At 39.0% G+C, this 22,154-nt stretch overlaps 1 protein-coding gene and 1 long non-coding RNA gene across 3 annotated transcripts in view; one reads left to right on the top strand and one right to left on the bottom strand.

The window, feature by feature from the left end:
* Positions 1 to 6,218, top strand: part of LOC141973711 (uncharacterized) — a 12,458-nt gene extending 6,240 nt beyond the window's left edge. Inside the window, exon 3 of the long non-coding RNA XR_012635593.1 lies at positions 4,472 to 6,218. This is a non-coding gene — a long non-coding RNA (uncharacterized LOC141973711). The remainder of the gene's footprint in view (positions 1 to 4,471) is intronic.
* PLAA (phospholipase A2 activating protein) lies at positions 999 to 22,154 on the bottom strand. 2 transcript variants are annotated; one of them, XM_074932555.1, is made up of 14 exons: positions 21,877 to 22,154; positions 19,743 to 19,936; positions 17,867 to 17,967; positions 17,665 to 17,785; positions 17,157 to 17,324; positions 15,996 to 16,131; positions 14,847 to 15,016; positions 13,749 to 13,906; positions 12,565 to 12,781; positions 8,806 to 8,874; positions 7,156 to 7,227; positions 6,228 to 6,329; positions 3,224 to 3,388; positions 999 to 1,723 (listed from the first exon to the last, which is right to left on the bottom strand). In XM_074932555.1, the coding sequence occupies exons 1-14, from the start codon at positions 22,023 to 22,025 to the stop codon at positions 1,158 to 1,160; spliced, it is 2,388 nt and encodes a 795-aa protein (XP_074788656.1). In that variant the 5' UTR covers positions 22,026 to 22,154; the 3' UTR covers positions 999 to 1,157. The 2 variants fall into 2 exon arrangements, with proteins under 2 accessions (XP_074788656.1, XP_074788657.1); XM_074932556.1 differs by lacking the exon at positions 7,156 to 7,227.

The following is a 22,154-nucleotide window of genomic DNA, read 5'->3' as shown; positions in this document are numbered from 1 at the left end:
CATTGACCATCTTGACTTCACCTTAATTTTCAGCTGAAGTGTAACATTTGCAGTAGTATGAAATAACATTCCCCTTTTGAGCTGAATGTCTTGGATCTGCTGACATATCTGTAAATTGTTTTATCTTTTCACAATCACTACAGTTACTATGTTAAAGCTAATTCATAAAACTTTACATCTGTACAGTTTAGAATAAAGTATTTCAGTTGGAAGGGACCTACAACAATCATCTAGTCCAACTACCTCACCACTTCAGGGCTGACCAGAAGTTAAAGCACTTACTAAGGGCACTGTCCAAATGCCTCTTTAACACTGATAGGCATGGAGCATCAAGCACCTCTCTAGGAAATGTCTTCTAGTTGCTGCTGTTCAACCTGTCCTCTGCACCTAATTTCTCATTTCTCTCCCCCTCTATAATATTTTACAACATACTTTAGACATTTGCTATCAACTGGTGGAATATTCTTGTCATTAAAAGTCCTGTAAAGCTTTTGTAGACATTCAAGCCATTTTACAAGCTACAACATACTCACTTATCAGTGAAGCACAACATCTATATTGCAATTAGATTCTATCCCTCAGTCAGCTAGTTCTGGGTTAAAAACCGTAAGCGCCATAAAAACAGCTAGGTTTCAGAAGGAAAGCGGAAAAAACCTTATGGAAGATGCCAGAAAATATCAGGATTTTTGACAAGGGTTAATATTAACCAATTGTGAAAAGCGCTGTTGAATGTAAGTGTCCCCAGGGCCCCTTCTCTGCTGACAAAAAGCACAGTCAAGAAACAGGCTCATTGTGCTGAAACTTAGAAACGTGGTTGGGATGGGTGTCTGAGTTGACAGTCACTGAATCACAGCCATTTCCTACATGTCCATCTAGACAACCTTTAAGTACTGAGATGGTTTGACTTCTTGGTGATCTATTTTGATCTGAGCTATGTCAGAAGTAGTTCCTGGAAAGATCCTGGGCACTATAAACTTCAGAAAAGCAGTCAAACGACAAACAGTGTAAAAAGTTTTATTTGTTCTGTATCTTCCAACAAACTGAGTGTAATTAGTCCACAGTGTTTTCTCAATTATAGTCTGTCACAAAATATGAATTAAAGCATTTTTTTTTTTCTGCGTACACTGTCTCTCCCAAGTGCTAAGAAAAACAAACAATTACAGCAGATTAAGAACAAACCTACAGCATTCCTTTACTTTAGCCGGTTCAGATACAGAGGCGTACTTTTTTATGTGAGAGTCAACTCCAAGAGACTTAGCTAACTGCACAGCATTTGTATCATCACTGATTAGCGTCCCAAGGGCCACAAGCAGTCTAAAAATGGCTTCAAGATCTTTAACAACTTCCATAACTGTGCTGATTATTGATAAACATTGAGCTTTGCCCTCAATGTTGTTGACTTTATGCAAACATACAGCATAGTTCAACATCAGCGTGGCAAGCGCAATGTGGATGTTCTTATTACTGCCAAATTTCATTTCTATTGCTTGCGTCATTATTTCATCCCTCTGTTCCATCATGAGCTTCTGGCCTGCCTGGCTGACAAAACAATTGCAAAGAGCTCTAAGTGCCAACAGCTGGTTTGCTTCCTTTCCTTTAGGGTTCAGAAATTTAAGGAGAAGGATGATAAGTTGCACGTGATCCTTTTCACTGCAGAAGTTCTCATTCACGGTGGGATGCCTGACAGACAACCGAAGAATGTCTAGGGCTGGAAAGACAATATCTAAGAAACAAAACAAAAAAATATTTTAGTATTAATACTGCATTATGTGCAAGTGTGATTATGATTAGTTTATTTCAGATACAGAGATTTTTAAGCCCCTAGCTTTGGGAACAGACAGTAACAGTTTCATGCATAAAGAGATTCAGGTAAAGCACAAGTTGGCTGAAATTCATAAAGACATGTATTGACAAATGCATTCTAGTAACAATCACAAAAATCATGCTCCTTAATTTAGGATAAACACAGTGCTTTGCAAAAAATCCTGAAATCTTTCCTAAGAGCTAATTGATAATACTGAAGGCAAACACAAAATACGGTAACTAATCCAAAAAGGTCTCGAAAGGTTCCCAGTGACTGAACACCCCTATACAGGCAGCATTTCCCTTTGTCCTCATTCTGTATTTTATAGTTTAGTATAGCTACAAAACAGCTTCAGAAAGAAAAATGAGAAAAAAATACTTTTAGACTACCTTCAACTTCAAGACATAATTTGCAAATTAAAAAAAAAAAATGTTCCCAAGTGTCCAACTGGAAATCATTGTAAGGAAACTGAACTGAGAGTTTGTTCAGTAGTTTTCCCTGACTTTCTCAAATTTCAAACATATCTGGCTCCTTGGGTCTACTCAGTATCCCATGCTGATAACCAAATCAAAGATAAACTTGCTTAGCTACTTACTGAGCATTTTCCTGCACATATGCAGGATCTTGAGAATTAATGTTCTGTCCAATATAAAGTGTCTGAAAGGTATGCAGATATCAACCATCACCAGCTCTCAGCTGAGCAAAATGTAGTTTGAGTGATATTATATACTGAACATGAATTTTTAATACCAAAATATTCTTCCTGTTAATAAATCTTTAACCACCATCTCAAGAAAGCACTTCATTTTAACAGCATGTTTAGATATTTGTATATGCAGTGTATCCATTTTTTCCAGAATGTGTGGTAACAATCAAAATAGCCTTTCCAATCCATCAGTGCTGACAATACATTATTGACTGAAATTATATCACCTCCATTCGCATTCATTCAGAATGTCATTTCACTAATGCACCTCTGATCACATAACCTGGCTTCAGTAACTTCTTTTCTACTGTATTAAACAGGAGCTACTTTTGAGATATTTTATTTAGTAATTTATCTCCATAATTTAGTATCTCATAACAATTTAGTAGGACTCCAACCTCACATTTCTTTGCCGTTTCCAAACAAGCCTCACACATCATTCTTGAGGATGTTCCTGATAATGAAATAACCATGACTGATGTTTATATCATTTCTCCTCTGCATTTACTGTTGTGCCAACAACAAAACCAGCCAATTACCAATTTTGCAATTCATGTCATTTCCTCTGCAGTGTTTAGCATCTGTTTATCATCTTCTGGTTTCTACTTGGATTATAAACTCTTTGGGACAGACTCTGCATAACAGCCAGCATAAGACAACTTCTGGCTCATGGTGAAGTATCAATGAGATGATGGTACAAAAAAAGTGTCTACCTTCTGGCCAGTTAACTGCTCTCCATAAAGTCTGAAGTTGCTGTGCTGTAGGTGTTTCTGCAGAAGTGTTGCATGTTGCAGACAATAACTTTTCTAGGGTTATCAAGTCATCTTCTGTAAGCTTATGTTCTTCAGCTGCACTGCCATTAAGTTCCTTTAATTTGCCTGTAAGATGAATAGAAGGCACAGCTTTCTGACATCAGAACTTCACAAATATAAGGTCTTCAATGGAATGCTTTACAAACAAGTTTCAACTATTGTTAATTGTTTAGGGGGGGGGGGGTGGTGGTGGTAGATTTTTAGACATTATTTTTCCAGTCTCATCATTTTCTAATTTTAAGTTTTTAATCATCACAATGATTGCTACTAATAATCTCCCTCTAATACTGCAACACAAGGATTTAGAGTTCACATCTTAGCCTACATAAAGGAAAAAATGCAGAAAATAATCACAAGACCATTAGTTTTCATAACTGAAAGATTATTCCTTTTTTTGCTCTATTATTAGGTAGTAGAAACAATAACGAAACTGTATGTTCTCAGTGTGATCACAGTTTTTGTATTTTTACTTAAGTGCCATAAGGAAAACATACTGCACCATGTCCTATATTCAAATTTCAATTTAATTTAAAAATCAAAGTATTGGAAAAAGTGTTTTAATGCACAGCACTCTGCTTAAAATGGATCTAGCATTAAGCACCTGCCAATCACGGTTCTTCCAGAATTGATGAAAGCCATGTCACACACAAGTAGGCAGCATTACATTAGTACACCCTTATGAGTTTTACCGTATGCACAAAAGTCAACTTTGGGCCTCTTATGGAATAAAAACACACACATTAACTCTAGCCCAGTCCAGCCATAAAATTAACAAATGTATTTAACCATGCACTGTTATAATACAGTGGTAAACTCAGTAAACGTAGTTTTCAGATTCTAAGCTTCAGAAAAACCAAACCACCCACTAAACCTGTGGCTAATATAGCCATCCTTCAAGAATATTTGACAAAAATAAACTGATGCAGTATGTTTTTAAGACTAAGTAAAAGTCTCTACTTTGCTGTAACGTAGCAGAATGAAAGTCAGCCAGTCTTGCCATTCTTCCTCTCAAGAAGTTCTGGACTAAATTTTACTGTAAAATCTGTGCAAAACTATGAGGAGGCTAAATCTATTTACTAGCAACAACCTCCAGAAACAAATTTCTGATCTGTGAATCCCTTGTCTTCTCCCTGAACAAACAAATACCAGAGTGCAAGAAGACTAAGAGAAACAGGACAAGGCTGACTGAAGACGCCAACTAATATTTTTTAAACAGAAAATGAAACCTGAACAATACATAGAAGAGCAACACTGCAGAAAGAAGGCCCCAGAGAGACCTTGACAAGCTTAAGAAGTGGACCCATGTGAACCTCATGAAGTTCAACAAGGGCAAGTGCAAGGTCCTGCACTTGAGTTGGTGCAATCCCCAGTATCAGTACAGACTGGATGATAAATGGATTAAGACCAGCTCTGCAGAGAAGGACTCAGGGATACTGGTGGATTAAAAACTGGACATGAGCTGGTAACAGCCACTTGCAGCCGAGAAAACCCAACTGTATTGTGGGCTGTGTAAAAAGAAGGGTGGCCAGCAGGTTGAGGGAGAAGATTCTCCACTCTTGTGAGACTCCACCTGGAGTACTGCATCCAGTTCTGGGATCCCCAGCACAAGACAGACATGGACCTCTTGGAGCAAGTCCAGAGGAGGCCACAAATATGATCAGAGGGCTGGAGCACCTCCCTTATGAGGACAGGCTGAGAGTTGGGGTTGTTCAGCCTGGAGAAGAGAAGACTTCAAGGAGACCTTATTGTGGCCTTTCAATTTAAAGGGGGCTTAATGAGACAGACAAGGGGAGACTTTTTATCAGGGCCTGTAATGACAGGACAAGGAGTAATGGCTTTAAACCAAACAAGACACAGGAACGGGTTGCCCAGAGCAACTGTGGATGCCCCATCCCTGAAAGTGTTTGAAGTCAGGCTGGATGGGGCATTCAGCAAGCTGACCTAATGAAAAACGTCCCTAACCATGGCATGGGGGTTGAACTAGATGATCTTTAAAGGTCCCTTCCAACCCAAACCATTCTGTTTCCATGACTGTAAAGGAGCTTATTCGCTTCAAGAAGTTGGATAAAGGTGAAAGTATGCTTTTTCTAAAAAGCATAATCTCTTGTTCTAAGGTTCTTCAACAGACTACTAGACAACAACATTTTCAAGCTCTGTATATAAAGCAGAGGGGAGGAACCAAGGTAATTTGTATTTGGACATCTTCAAGGCACGTACATTGTGAATACAAATTAGTTTTACAAAACCCTTAAATACACTAAGGCACTCTACAAAAACATACTGAAATAAACTGGTGACAAATAGGGTAGAGATTCTATGGAACATTTACAGACAATACAGAGGAAGAGATAGTAGAATAGAAATGAAGCATGGGGAAAACCAAGCCCATAACAACATTTACTAAAAACGTGTATAATTACTAAATATTGTACATGGTTTTCTTTTTTTGTTATGCAGTGTTCTGCTTAAATACAGAAGTGACAATTGCAACCTGTGAAATTGCAGAATGCCTTACTTCAAAACTTCACCATAACCATACAGCGTAATCTGTAAACTAAAACTTTGATGAGCAAAATCAGGAAGGGATTGCACATGATCTGCATTACCAGCAGCTAGGTGAAAAAAAGTACAGTGTTGGTAAAAAAAAGATGCTGAACATAGCATATACAAGCTGAGGGGAAAATATGGATGTTCTGTATTACATAGAAGTCTTGTGAAATTTACTCATACTCCTAAGCCTTCAAATACATGCACCATTAAAGTGATGAATGCAATTTTAAAAGGTCAAAACCAAGAAACAGTGAAAAGCTATGGGAATCACTTAGCTTTTTGAAAAGTTCAGAAGTAATGTTACTTCAAACAAACAGATGAAAAAGAAAACCATCCTTGAAATTAAAACACCAACCCAGTATCTGCATAGGATTGGCCTGGTCAAATGTAACAGCATCCTTCTTCGGAAAATAAATATTTTCAACTTTAGCTGCAGCTGACTGGTAGGCTCCCGTTCCTACATAAAGGAAATAGGGAAAGTTGAGTGGTGTACCCAAGCGTCTAACACAGAACATTATCCCACCAATAAATCTCTCCTACTGGACATTACTCAAAAATAACTTATAAAAAACTTGAATGGTTATGCAAATAGCTGTCATTCCTTACTGTTTTTACATTCAAGGGTTAAAGCTTACAGCAATACCTTCACAAACTGTTCCCCACCCATGTAAAAATATACTGTGCAAGTTTAAATTATTAACTGATTTCTGAATTACATGAACTAAATACATTGTCATTCATAGGAATAGGCATTGCAGTTAAAAAATGAAAATGGCAAGGGTCATTTTAGAACAAAGATGTCTCCTGCTCCTGAAATCTCGTGTTTTGATTATTTTCATAACAAATAGGCAAAGTTTACACATAGTGGAAGACTTGCAAATATGACCAAGTTATGTCACATGCAAGAGTGGCCTGAAATATCTTTAGAAAAATAGTAGTAAAAAGCTTTAATCATGATCTACAATGATTTCCTAGAATCACAGGTGAATTAGTGGCTGATATTGTGTAATTTCCACTAGCTACATGTATCAAATTCTTTGATTGACAACATAACTAGAAGGAAACCAAAAATCCTCTCAAAAACATTTACATAGTTTAAAGCTTCTGTGCATGATTCCTGAGTGTAAAGGAAGGCTCTGCTATCCCTATTTTCTGAATAATTTCCATGAGCAGCTGGAATCTGCTCATTAAGTATAAATTTCCATCCATACAAAATTCATGTCAAAGGAAAAACTGAAGCAAAAGATCAGTGATACTCTTCATTAGCAGGCATCATCTCTTACCTGTATATGGATCAACCCCACCTACTGGAGCTACTGCATTTGATGCTGAACCAGGAACATAACGACCAGCACCTGAATGGAGACATTAGGCTTTTAAACACCACCACTGATAAAGAGGTAATGTAATGTATACCCATATTTAGTTACTAGTTTTAAAACATTGCTATTAAAGGTGTTATTTTGCACTAAAGTGATTAAAAAAGTCTTCAACACTTCCTGAAATTTAAGGATTAACTCTGTGCCAATGTGTGAGGGTGGTGCTGGCAGTGGTGATGGCATTCACAAGCTAAGGGACTCACAGCTGTGAGACATTCTGGCATGGTCTCTGACACCGAGTGTTCCAAAGGCCCTCAGCACAGCAGGTACCTTATCCATGACTAGCTCCAGGGGGAGGACACTGCTACCCAGGCATGGCCTCCCTCTGTGCCTGGGGCCAACAGTGGCCTCTCCTGCAGGAAGTGGACTCTGTGTCACTGAAACTTCAGGTGAAGGAACTGCAACGCCCTTGCATCTGCAGAGATCACAGCTTGATCCACACAAAGCAAGAGAGGAAACACATTTGGAGACCACAGTAGAATAGAGAAAGTCTGATGGGGAAGGCTGAAAGCTCTGGCTGTTGGCAACAGCACAAAGTCTTCTGCTCCACCTGTAGATCTGCAACTGCAGAACAGGCTCAGCGCCCTGGCACTGGTGAGGACAAACACTCAACAGGGGATGCGTCAGAACCAGCTGAGACTGCACCTTGTGTCATCTGCAAAAAGGGGAAAGGCAAGCAGGAGTGATGGGAGGCTCCCTCCTGCAGGGTATGCAGGCACCCATCTACTGACATGACCCTATATCTTGGCAGGTTGGTGTCTTCTGGGGACCGGGATGCTGCAGAGAGACTGCCAAGGCTTGCCTGGCCTTCAGAATATTACCCTCCTATTCTTCTACATGAGCAGCAGTGATATTGCCAAGGAAGTCCTGGAGAGTGTCAAGAGTGATTACAGAGCTCTGGGGACAAGGGTGAAGGGTGGTGCTGCCAGCAAAGCAAGAACACTTGAGTAGAAGCAGGCTCAACATGCAGGTCAGCAATTTGCTGCATGACTGGTTTTGTGAGCAGGACTTTAGCATCTACTGACTACAGAACCTTCTTTGAGGAGTAAGAGCTACTGACCAGGGCTGGGATAAGTTTGACAAAGCAGGGCTGGAATGTCTTTGCAAACAGGCTTGCTAAACTAGCGAGGAGGAATTTCAACTAGCTATGCCAGGAAGGGTTAGAATCTAAAGGCGGAAGGCACCAATAAAGGTGACATAATACGAAAAAAAGAATAGTAAGGAAAAAAGAAAACTACTTCTATGAATATACCCATTCCTGCGTTGGCCATGCATATGAAAGTTTGACAAAACATACGGTTTAAGACCTTACTCCTCTGCTGTAAAGGACAGAGTAACATGAGGCAGACCAGACAGCAGAGGGCTCTGCTCTACTGAACAGACCTGGACATGCTTTGACAGTGGCAGAGTCCACCTTATCAGTCTGTCCCACACTACTGCGCCAAATGGAGAACTGCAAGAAACAGTAGTCTGGAGCTGACAGCTGAATACAACTGAACACATTAAAGTATGCATCTTAAATGCTAGCAAGACAGATTATGAATTTTACATTACCTGTAAATGGATCTGCTGCAGGTACTGTACTTGATCCAGATGAAGAGCCTGGAACATAACGCCCAGCACCTAGTGAAACAGTAAGAAGAGCAATGACTACTACACATAGATTGATATTATTAAAGTGTCAATACTTTTCAGGCAGAAGCAGCTCAAAAATAAAGTCAAACATCAAATATATCTTATTGTTTACTGTAGCATTATAAGAAATCTGATCCTATCCATGTAAAAGTGCCCTGATGCTGAACAAATTCTTCCTAATTACGTGAGAGTCAGAAATCTGTTTTCTGGTCCATATACATTACACATCTGAACACAGACAACTCAGAAGTTCAGATGACCACAGCTGTGAATTACACCTGAACCCCATTAGCCTATATTCTCATTTCTAGGTCATTACAAGAAAAATATTTAGCTCAGTTATTTTAATAACATTTTACTCATAAATTCACCTTTGTGAAACTAGTTGAAATAAGGAGTGGTTTTGTTGGTAATGTGATAAGTAGGATGTAATTGATTAACATGGTTCAGCTTATGAGTAATTGCCCAGGTTTTGGCTGGGATAGCGTTAGTTTTCTTCCTAGAAGCTGAAACAGTGCTGTGGTTTGGACTTAGTGCAAGAATAATGTTGATAATACACTGGCATTTTAGGATAAGCACTACTTAGCAACAACTAAGTCAAGGATTTTTCAGTTTCCCATGCTCTGCCAGCAAGCAGGTCCACAAGAAGCTGGGAGGCAGCATGGCCAGGACAGCTGACCCAAACTAGCCAAAGGGCTATTCTGTACCACAGAACGTCATGTGCAGCATATAAACTGGGGGGAGTTGGCAGGGGGTGGATCATTGCATTGTGCATCACTTGTCTTATTCTTGGGTTTTATTTCTTTTTGTTATATTCCTTTTTGTTGCAATTATTAGTAATTTTAAAAATTGTTATATTTTTATTCTATTTTAGTTATTAAACCATTCTTATCTCAACCCACAAGTTTTACTTTTTTTTTTTTCTCATTCTCCTCCTCATCCCACTGGAAGGGGGGAGGAGAGAGCAAGCTTGGTGCTTAGCTGATGGCTGGGGTTAAACCACGCCAGTAATTAACACGTTCTAGTCCCATTTCACACCCGGAAAAGCATCATTTATATATTTCACTCAGTTTCAGTTCATTGACTAGCTAAATTTTTTGTATTTTATTCATTGCCTTAATAGCACCTGACTACCTCTTAGAATAATATAAAAAGTGAAGTTTTCTTCCATTGAAAAAAAGACTAGATTGAGAAAATACAACTGGCTTGGTTCAAATTTTTCAGAACAAATCTTCAACTTCAGAAGTTTGTCAGGTTTCTGTATTTTTCTTGTTAGATCTATCTGTGCTTAGCCCTCAGTCATTTGAGGAGATGAAAGTCCTCTATAGGAAGTGCAGGAGCTACAACACTGAAGTCTTCCTAAGCAGACAGAGAAGTGTATTGAGAACATCTAGTTAGAGGGCAAGTGTGGTACTGGTGGATTATCCCAGGGGACAGTATTACATTCAGTCCTGTGCAACATCTTCGTTAACGATCTGGAAGATGGGTCAGAGTTGTGAGAGACTAAAATGTCCTATGACTGTCTCAAAACTTGCTTGTGACTGTGCAAGCCTCCAAGAGAAGCTGCTGCAGCCTGTGAATTGGTCTGGGGGATGCTGCCCAGAGAAGCAGGAGTGTACTGAAGGATGCACCCCCTGCTTCTTTGTGGTTGCATTGTCCAGACTCTTTATATAAGCCTCAAAGGGTCAGACATGGACTGAGCTGGCCCCATCCTGGAGCCGTTTGTGGCTCCATTGTGTAAGCCAGACACCATGCATGCATTGCTAATGAACTGATATGAGGCAAACTTTCCTGCCCTTGAAGCCAGATGCAACAAACCCAGGGTGATGGGTTAGTAATGTATGATGACCTAATTTGAAGTAAATGATCTATTGACACCACCCTGACAGGTGGTAGTACCCAAAATTGGGGAAAAGATGAATGGACCCTTCAACAGATCATCCAGCATTATGGGCCTGCCACCTGGAACCCCAGTGAAATGATCAGCGGTGCCCGAGAACCTGTTTATAATTTGAATCGCATTATTCAATTACAAGCTGTTTTAGAAATTACCACCAATGAGACCACTCGTGCCCTGGATCTATTAGCAGACCAGGCCACGCAAATGCGAACTGCAATATTCCAACATCGTATGGTTCTCGATTACCTGCTAGCTGAAGAAGGGGGTGTTTGTGGTAAATTAAATGATTCAAACTGTTGTTTAAAAATTTATGACAATGGTCAGGTGGTCAAACAAATAACTTCTGGGATTAAAAAACTAGCCCATGTCCCTGTTCAGACCTGGAAAGGTTGGGAATTCAATCCCTTCTAATGGCTTCCTGGTGCTCTGTGGGTTAAGCATATCTTGTTTTATATGTTATGTGGTTTGGCTATGGTAGTGTTTTTACCTTGTTTGATTCCATGTTTTATACAACTGATTCAAAGCGTTGTATCGAACATGCAATTTGTCTCTACCGCTTCGCCCAATGGCATTAAACAGATTCGTGCCCTACGTAAAAAGGCACCAGCTATCATACAGGTTGTATAAATGCATGTGTTATTTCTCACTTACAATGACCACCATTCCAGTCACGGCATGGTGTAACAGCCCACTACCTTATTGAGATAAGCATAGCAGTGAACTATCCATGAAAGCAAAATTAAAGTACCCAAGTCTGAACTACATGTGCACTCTGGGCCGGGAGCATGGAAATACATTTTCCTGCTGTGTAGGCAGACCCCAGTTCCAGCCGGCCAGACCACCATCTTCAGCTCCACAACTGACAACAACCAGAAATGTATACCCTTTTGATACTGTGGTGGTTTCTCTGGTAGCTCTTGTAATGCTTTCCCTTGTGATATGTATGTGTTTGTCTTGTAAGTGTCCATGTAACTCGTTTCACAGTCGTACTTGGTTTTGTGGACAACCACTTTCTCCCTCCAATCCTCAAGGGCTGGTAGCATGTCCTTAGATCCAGCCTCGGACACATTTTGGTTAAACATGTTAGGTTAAAATACTGTTAATTGATACTGCTATTGTTACATTGATTATATGTTTGGTTAGAATATTGTTAAACATTGTTAGTATTAATATTGTATCTTTTGTTCCACAATTTGGCCTTATTACTGGTTTTGCCATGTATTATTCTCTGCTTTATTCAATTAATTCGATGCGTTGTGAATTGTGAAAATTGTATGGACAAATATTTTTTTTCCTGTTCTCTTTTGCTATACGATTTTTGTCATGCTTATGTTTCTTCTTCTTGCTATATATTGTTTCATATTTTATATAATTGATTACTACTTCAATGGATGAATTAATATTTTATACAATTAATTGCTATTTCATTGTCTGAATTGTAAAATGCTCTTTTCTGGCCTTTTCTAAACAACTCTTCTTTCCTAAAGCCACCATGGGTCCTAAAGCAATCTTTGAGCCAAGGGGTGGTGTGAGAGACTGAAATGTCATAAGACTGTCTCAAAGCTTGCTTGTGTCTGTGCAAACCTCCAAGAGAAGCTGCTGTGGCCTGTGAATTGGTCTGGGCATTTGACCTCGTTTGTGTCTTAATTTCGCTCTTGGGATCGTATCGAAACCTCCCCTGACATTGGATCAGGACAAGAGTGCACCCTCAGTAAGTCTGCTGGTAAACAAAACTCGGAGGACTGACTGATGTCATCATTTAAGTTTAAAATTCTTACCTGTAAATGGATCTGAAAATTGAGCGCTTGTACTCAGTGTTTGCCCCTTAGTGTTGTCCATAATAAACTTGGCCACCTGATCTAAAAACATAGGATTTAGATCATTCTTTTGCAGGAAGTTGTATGCAGTCAGCCAAGGATCATCAGTGATGTTATATGGCAGTTTGTAGGAAGGCCCACTTTCATTTACATCAACAGTGAAAACATAGTCATACTCCTTCAAGCAGAATAAAAATAAAAACAAAGTAGAAGTTCGTCAGCACTTTTTACAAAAGGTTGTATCAAATGCAGACTAATAATGGCCCAGGGCTAGGCCTAAAAACTAATACTGTTACTTGAAGATCAATACTTGTATTGTTACTTGTATCAATATACTCTCCTACACAGGCTGCAAGTAAAAAATGCTTAAACCATACCCTGTATCTTCCAGAATTCTCTGTCTCACGAAGGCCAGGCTAAAACATGTCATGATAATGTGTATGCAGGTATATTACAAAATAACAGATGCATCGGGTAACTCTCATGGACACTCTAGCTGCCTGCAAAGCCAAAGGGCAATCAGACACCTCAAAACACTTCAGCCTTAAAAGCACACTTCTAATACTAGAAAACAACAAATCCCTAATGTTTCTTTAAACCACATGAGAGACAGAATTATTATCTCAAAGCCATTCCTTGTATGACTGCACTAGACAGACTTTTCTGTGTATGTTTCCTTTACTGAAATGTTTTTCAGCTTATCTGGCTTTATTCATATTGTACTTTTGTTCAAAAGTTACAATAGAAAAGGGATACAGAAAGGTTGGTACTTAATGTTTTAAGTAAGCCTTGCATTTTAAACTGTACAGTTCACTTCCTTTGGAAAGGAAGTTTAACTTTTCAAGTTATTAGCAATAAATACTATCATTTCTCTACTAATAGTTCACCTAGATCATTTCTCTCATAGTTTAACTGTCTCCAAAATAATTTGTCTCTATTAGCTTGCTTGTTTCACAAAATGTTTCAAAAGTAATAAAGCAAAGCAAGAAGTACTTATTTCTACCTCCAAGTTTTACTAGATCAAAGAAGGCAGAAAAGAAACAATACTTATTTTCTAAACCTAAGCAAAGACTAGAATAAATTTTTAATGGGAAACAAAGCATTTTACTTAAGGAGGAATAAAACCAATTCAAGTTTGCATATACCTTTCCTTCAAATAAAACTTTTCCAGATGTTTGTGGTGTGGCTCCAGAAGAACCAACAACATCACCGATCTTTATCCATCTTCCTTCACTAACACTCCACTGATATGCTTCTATTTTCCCATTATCTTTAATAAGCCGTGTCTGTCCATCTCTTGTTCCTGTAGACAGAAGTGTTTAAGAGTTTGAACAAATTCAAGAATACAATTTACTGTAGGAGAGAAAAAAAGTCTTCCAATAACACTCAAATTTAAAGATGAAAAGATAGTTCAACAACATTTAAAGTCACAGCACAGGAAGTAAATGCTACATGTTGCAACAAGAATAGCAGAAATCTTGACAACAGCATTTTACAATTACAGTAATGGTATCTACCACCAGACTAAGTTGCAATCCTTAAGAAGTCCAGTATTTCGTATTTTACCATTTTCCCAAGGAGATGAGAATTAAGAAAGGTGATATTCTCCCACAGTCTACCAAGATGGAAAGCATCATAAAATTTTAAGATCTGTGCCACTTGCTGATCAGAGCCAAGGGCTGAGGTCACTGGTTACTTCGCCTTGCAAAAAAGTATTCATCTAGTTAAGAATAATCTTAACTGCTACTGCCTCCACTGTACTGTCAGTAATCTCTCAAGTAGCTGGGAAGTGTGAACTGAGTAAATTGAGACAAAGTTTTTCAAGTGGAAAGCTAAAGCAGAACATTTGCATTTACTTTTCTTTTAGGGAAAAAAAAAAAATCCACTTCTAGGAGTCCTTTTGCAAATCATGTAACTGTCTTATATACGATTGACACAGCTGGCATAACAGATCTGAAACATCTTGAACACACTGCAGCATCCTCAATTTCACCTTTTTGTAAATTATATCAGAAGAAGAATATTTTTTGCCATTTTAGTCTACAAAATTATATATATTTTTAAACTAGAGTCTTGCCTTCAGAAGAATCAGGGAAAGGATAGTAGAACAAAATTAATCTGTTTTCTTCAGCAACTGTATTGAAAGAGATCAAACCCTTAATTTTGGAAACTATGGAAAGTTTCAATACCTCAGAACTGAGATTTGGAGGTATCTCTAACATGACAAAAGTACAGTAACTTACCAGGATCCTTAAGATGTTCTCTTCCAGGAAGGTCATCAGCATTAATATCTCCTAAATCACCAGTTTTAGGGTCAATGGATGCTTGGGAAAGCTCATTTTCAAAAGCTTGAATCTCCTCAGCACTTGCTGTACGTTCCAAAGACTCTGTAAACACTCTTATAATTCCATCACTGAATGGAAACATTCAAACAGATATACTATTTGAAGTGTCAAAATGATGACATACATTCTAATGATGACCTTTGTTTCATGAGAAACCAATATTATTCTAACTACCCCTCCTGTGGGAATATAAGAGAAGTTTGGTGACGAGGACTGTAAACATGCTCAACTGAGCTGCAGCTGGGGTGTTGAAAAACACATGTATCATACTAATTGTTGTTTAGTTTTGTGTACTTGACAGGTACAACATCTCTGGTTAGATAACACAGGCCTGTGATAGACTCTGAGGCACCCTACTGAACACACTTGAGATTCCTACACTGCTGTGGGAAAGATGAAAGCACAGTGGAAAACTATGCTTGTGAAAATCTGACATACAAGCAAAAGCAGCAAGATTGGGTTTTTTTTTCCTTCTTCTCTTTCTCACTAGCAAGGACCAAATTCTGGAGTGCCTGCATGACTGCTTGTGTGCCTCTGCCCAGGTGCTGCTGCAGAGATCGCCAGTGTCATGAGGTAACAAGAATAGATTGACTCTTTCCATTTTATCCATAGTTTTGTGGTTGTTCCTGCATCCTGCCTATGCTGGCTCACACACCTTCCAACTATTTTTAGGGAAGAAATTTGCTTTCATGCTAAAAACAACCAAAGGAAGACTTAAGCAGGTAACCCCTATCTGTAGTATAATTTTAAAATCAAGGTAGGATATGCCTATCAAAAGGGTTATTAATAGAGTACCTGTAAGGCCATTCTCTGTCTATTCATGGTTTACCACATTCCTAAGGAACTCACTCAACCTCTGTGATTCACATAACAAAAGAATTACTTTTTGGAAGAAGTACAGCACATATTTAAATTTAATCCCCACACACACTTTGATGGCTGTATTTTTAAATACAGATGAAACTGATATCCAAAGTGATGCTTGAAATTTCATTAAGGGTTTGCAGATTTATATCTAAAAATACATTGGGAGTAAAACCTGGATACCTTGCACCAACTACGATGTCACCATTGTCTAACACACAGCAGCACCATACAGACTGAGCTGGGAGTCTGATTGTTTGAGCACATTCCCCTTGTTTCCAGATTCTAAGAGATCTGTCCTCTCCAGTAGTTACAAAATCTGCAAAGAAAAAGATATAAAAATATTTGAGATGTATTTTTACTGTACTGTATAATAAATGCCATTCTGCAACTGAGTATCTAAAAATTAGAACAGTAAAAGAACCTTTCTACAACTTAGTACTTCTCTCAACTTCAAGAAGAGAGCTGAAATAGTCACTACTAGGTTGTTGCCTCAAAAAACATTAAAAGTGCATAAATGCTGACTAATAAGCCAGACAGGGAAAGAAATTATGCTTAAGACAAAGAAAAGATTCCTTCCTCTTTTCAAGAGTTTAAATGAAGAACTTTGATCAATTTTGTAACCATCATCATTTTATCTTACGCTATACTTGCATAGCTTCACATTTGTTTCAAATTCAGTTTTTTGCAAGGTAGGTCTGCTTTTTCAGGAAAAAAATGCATAAATCTCTCTCAAAAGTCCATGTAATGTAAATTTTAAGGCATAAGAGATTTATGACACCCACCAATATATGTGCACTTTACCTGTTAAACAAACGTGCAAGTGTCCCATACACCTCACAAAGCTCACTCACGTGGAATCTCTTCTGTAACTGTCTGCAACAGTTAGTTCTGAACCTCTAAACCTCTAATTCTGAAGACAGATGCAATTAAGTCTCACACATACAATTTTTAACCTGAACTATTTATAATGTAGATTTAGATACTTCACAGAAAGTTTTCAAACTACATTATCTCAAACCAGTAAGCCACACATTACCATTTTAGTAGTCTGCAACAGTTCTGAAATACAGGGGGCAACCTAGATGATAGTTTTACCTATTGCTTTGCCAAAGTTTCACTTAAGTGAAACCCAGGACCCTTCAACTTGCCTACTGCCAAGATCAATTCTACCACAAGTGTGATTTGGAGTCAATCACAGTATTTTTACATATTATTTATGCTAAAAGAAAGTAGTAAATTAAACATGACTTAAATTCTTTAGTTGTGGCATCTCCACTGAACACCCACCTTGTCATTTCGTTTTGGAAGAATGTTGGGTAACAGTCACAAAAATAATCCTACCTTTACACTGAGGGAAGACAGAGATGCTGTATATGTAATTTGTATGCCCATAATACACCTGCAGACACTCGCCAGAGATCTGCCATCTTCGAACACTAGCATCATTAGCACAGGAAAGGAATTCCGTTTCACTGAGAATAGCTAAACCTCTCACACAATCTTCATGTCCTTTATAAAAGAAAGGAAAACTTTTAATGTAGCATTATACCATTTCCATTAGCAGCAGTGTACTATTTCAATTTAGCTCACATCTAAATCCTGGTAACTAATCTTCATTATGGGAACAATTTAAAAAAAAAAAAAAGTAATTCATTGCTCAATATTCTCTGAGAAAAAAAATCTAATTGTTTTGAAAGTTGTGTGATTTCTGGGCATACAACTTAAGAGACTGCAAAAACCCTGCCTAAAAATCACTCAATTTATCTACAGTTTTGTGGAGTTTTTATTCTGTTCTCTTTTTAAAAGAGCACATGACCCTGATGAAATTACTAAATGCAGCAACATTTACCAGTGAATGTTCTCCCACATCTGCCTGCCTTCCAGAGTTTAATAGTTTTGTCAGCTGAACCAGTCAACATTAATCCCTGTTCAGGCAATATTTTCACTGCCCATATTGCAGCTGTGTGACCCTGCAAAAAAACAACATTGTTAGACTTGTCAGAATCAAATTTGGAGTACCTATTTTACATTCACGAAGAGGAACTTCATACCTGCAGTGTCATCATACATCTGTCATTCAACCAGACCTTGGCTGTTGCATCCCACGATCCACTTAATAACGTGCCAAATTTCCCAGATGAAAGGCTGCAAACTGGAATGAACATTCAAATCAGCATTGACAAGTTTCCTGAATTGCCACCAATTTAAAGAGATTTATTCAAGGATATTTACTTAGTATTAGTAGCATATTTAGTGTTGAGGAGTTTGGGGAAGAATTAAGTGGAACTGCAGTTGCACTGCCAAATAGAAAGGTATTGCCTAAAACCCTCTTCACTTTAGATTACAAATGTTCACATCTTTCACATCTTTTTGCCATTCATATTTTGAAACTGCTCTTCTCCTCAGACTAGAATATTGTCTTGGTTTAATCCCAGCCAGCAACTAAGCACCATGCAGCCATTACCTCCCTCCTCCCTCCCTGTGGAATGCAGAGAAGAATCGAAAAAAACACTCAGCACTGGTCTCCACTTGGTTATCAAGCTGTTGACCACAACTCTTTGAGTGTGATCATCCAGCCAGTTCCCAGACAAACTTGTATTAGTTTATGTCGTCAAGAGCAGTATTTTGTACAAAAAAATACTTAGGTTACCATCTTGGAAGGCTAAATACTTCTAAAAGATTTAGCAAAAAAATAATCTGCAAGTGCTCAAGTGATACACAGGAGTAAAACTGAAAACACACAGTGCTAATAAGGTTTACTAATAAGTTTACAAAAAGAGTTAGAGAGTAGTACCCTGTCCATCTAATCATTCATAGAAGGAAAGTACGGCTTTGTGTTTCTTCCTTCTGTGACTCCACACTGAGAACTGGGCAGTATCTTACCCCTGTCACTTCTCATGTCCTACTTTTTCCCCACTTTAAAAACAGATTTTACAATTAATGTAATTTTACATTTTTTTAAATGTTTCATATTACTACAGAAATTGCTAGAAATACTCTTGTGTAGGGGAATCTATAACTTGTCTAGAACACCTCATTCCTTTTTACATGCCTGGGGGGAGCATGTTGCATGTCATTTTCACTATTCATCTCTCCCAGGTTTCTGATACAGTACATAAGCCATTCCATGCCTCATTACACAATGACACTATTTTCTTGCTCAAAGAAAGCCAAGAGGTTTATAATACAAGAATGAATTTTTGGTGCTGTTTAGCAGTCTAGGGTATTTTCAAACTGGTCTCCACAACCATTCTTTAACACAGTTAAGAAAAGCCCCAAAACCTTCAAAACTTGAAATACTTATTTCTGACATCCTATAATTACATGACAAAACAGTTCAAAGGTCTATCAATACTAGATCAGTGCGGGAAAATAAAAACTTAGTATGCTAATATGAAAATTTCTGAATGTTTCATTACATAGCTGAAGAAAAGGCATGCAAAATTGTGTTTAATACGTCACATGTTGCACTGAAGTGTCTAAAGTTGGCTTTTAGTCTTTATTTAAAGCATCAATTAATATTAGATCTCCATCTAAGTAACAAAATGGGCAGTGAAAGTTTGCTTATTTAGGAAGCTGACTTTTTCTGTCAACTTTGACACAAAAATCAAGCTTAATACATGGGGAACTAAATTACTGCTTCTTAAAAACAAACCTTGGCAAAAGGGTAATCATTCTGCAACTTGCTATGTATTCACATATACAGTAAAAGCTCAAGCATTCTTCAGCATAAACTTGGAAGTCCTAGCAATGAACTGTCACTACATGAATTGAGATGATAAAACCCTATTTTGCAGGGGCCATAATTAAATAGTTTGCTATGTTAAATACCAAAGAAATAAAAAGAGAGTGTTATAACTTTAACCTAATCTCCTCTCTAACAAATAACTTTTATGCAACAAACTCCAAAATAAAATGACTACGTACCTGTGTTCTTATGACCCTTAAGGATGTAAAGAGGAGCTGGGTTATCAACTGTGAAAATGCAAATATTATGATCATTGCCACCAGTTGCAATCAGCCCACGAGGATAGAGGTCACTTGGAGGTATGATGCACACACAAGATACAAAATTTGAGTGGCCACTCATACAGTGCATTTCAGTAAAACCCCTGTTAAGACTAAACATACACGATAATCAGTTCAGGGTCATAACAGAAACAGTATTTGAGGCACTGAATTACAACAGTTGTTTTATACTCCAACTCTTGAAGTAATAACTATGCTTGCACTGTGCTGAATAAATACTATGGATGATGCAGAATGAATGAAAAACTTAAAAGAAAAATTCTATCCCAGCAGTCCAACCCAGTAAGCAATAATTAAAGCTTTCTAATTGTTTTGCAGTAATGGTAGGCCTGGAAAGACTTAGTTTTGGTTTTCCTTGCTTACTGGCAAACACTATGCCCAATTTGATCAGAATTAGTTATAGTTTGCCTTTATGAAATCTTTTGGTGTCTCAAGACTCAAATATGTATTCCAGTACACCCCAAAATAACAGTGCACATAAATGAAGAAAGTTTACTGCCTGTCAGATCATTTCACTGGCTCTTAATTAGGACCACCGTAGAGGTTTGATAGCTAAATAGATTCTAACTGATCCAAGCAGCACCCTTATTTCTTCATCATGATCCAGAGTCAATAGTTATAGCACTAACTGGAAAAAGCTACTCATCCCGACGCAATAAACGCACAGGTTGTGGTGGTGTTGGTTTAGGGGGGTGGTTTTGTGTCTGTTCCCTCCCCCCACCCCCCAACAACCCAACATAAACTATCATACTACACTGTCATCCTTCATACTCTAATGCTTGGAAAGCTTGGAGTATGTAGAGGAAAACATGATACTTTCCTAAATTCTGAAACATCTTTACTGCTTAAGGTACAGAGAACAAATGAAGGTAACATATCTGTGTGTAAAATTTAAGAGAAATTACATACAGCAGTTTGCTTACCCTGCCTACTGTAATCCCAGAGTCTTCAAGGCAGAGAGAGATAATCATTATCAGTGCTATGACTCTACCTAAATTAATCACGTCTTCCTCACACAGCTCTCAAAAATTATGGGTTAGACCTCCTTTCCTGCAATAAATTTCTGTACAGTTTAACAAGTTTCTCCCCTTGTGATGAGAGATTTAACAAGACACACTTAATGAGATCAGTCCTCCCTCCCCTCAATTACAGAGCTAGAGACACCAATTTAAACACAGGTGTGAGCATTCTGGCAAATTCACCAGTTATCTCTGTTTCACCGGAAGGCAGTGGAAAGAATATCCATGCCTAGCAACTTCAGAATGCATTTCACAGTTTAAAACTATAGACAGGTGAGGAGATATATGCTGTGCCTTCCTACAACACCTTTTATCTCCACCATCTCCTATTCACATTGCTTAGCAGCACCTCTTCTGGTCACAATATGCTAAAAAATTCACTGAGTGAAATCAACAAGATCAATCCAGTAGGAGACAACCCTGTACAACATAAGTATCAGAAAATAATGCTTTTTCTTCCTTTTCCAGTATCTTCGTGTATTTAAATTTTCTGTGCAGTTTTTGGTTCATTTTCCATTTTATGTTCAAAGAAGTCTACTTAGGAAGGGCAAGAAAAAGTCTTCTGAAAATATTCAAAACATGCCGCCTTGCCGTTAAAAATACAGCACTGTTACTACTTCAAAGTACTCTGGTACTGAATACCAAAAGGTGAAAACCACGTCAATACTACCCGGAAAAAAAAGACGCCCAGATTTACACACATGATTAGAGTCTGCAAATCACGCTAAAAATACCGACATACGGTTAACTATCCGAGCAAATACAACCTTCCCCAAAAGCAGGCGCGCGTTGGCAACACCAACGCCTCAGCCATCCGCAAACTCACAAGACGGCTCCAGCGAACAGACCGCCAGGCACACCCCCCCACGCCCCCGCCGCTCCAGTCGGCAGACCGAAGGAAGGTCACGGCCGCGGGGACCGACCCGGCGGTTACACCGCCGCGCCCTTCCTCCCGCACTGCGCGGCCCGAACCGGCCGCCCGGGCCCGACCAGGGCCGCGGCCCGGCACTCACCCGTCAGGAGCCCAGAGCCGCGCAGTTCGGTCCCGGGAGACGGACACGAAACCGCCCTGGGGGAAGAGGCCGCGGGTCAGGCCCCGCACGTCCTGCCCGTGCCCCACTAGGGAGCAGCGAAGCCGGTACGCGCCGCCCTCGCCCGCCATGGCGGGAGGCCGCCGAGCTGTCCTGACACAGCAACTATCCCCGCGCCACGGCCGCGGCCGCCGCCACCGGAAAGCGCCAAGCGCCGCGCCGGAAGAGGCCGCGCCGGGCCGGCGCGGGGCGGTGACCGC

The sequence above is a fragment of the Athene noctua genome, chromosome Z, assembly GCF_965140245.1.
Source record: "Athene noctua chromosome Z, bAthNoc1.hap1.1, whole genome shotgun sequence".
NCBI lineage: Eukaryota > Metazoa > Chordata > Aves > Strigiformes > Strigidae > Athene > Athene noctua.
Note: the sequence above shows the minus strand (reverse complement) of the source record. Positions and strands in the feature narration are given on the sequence as shown.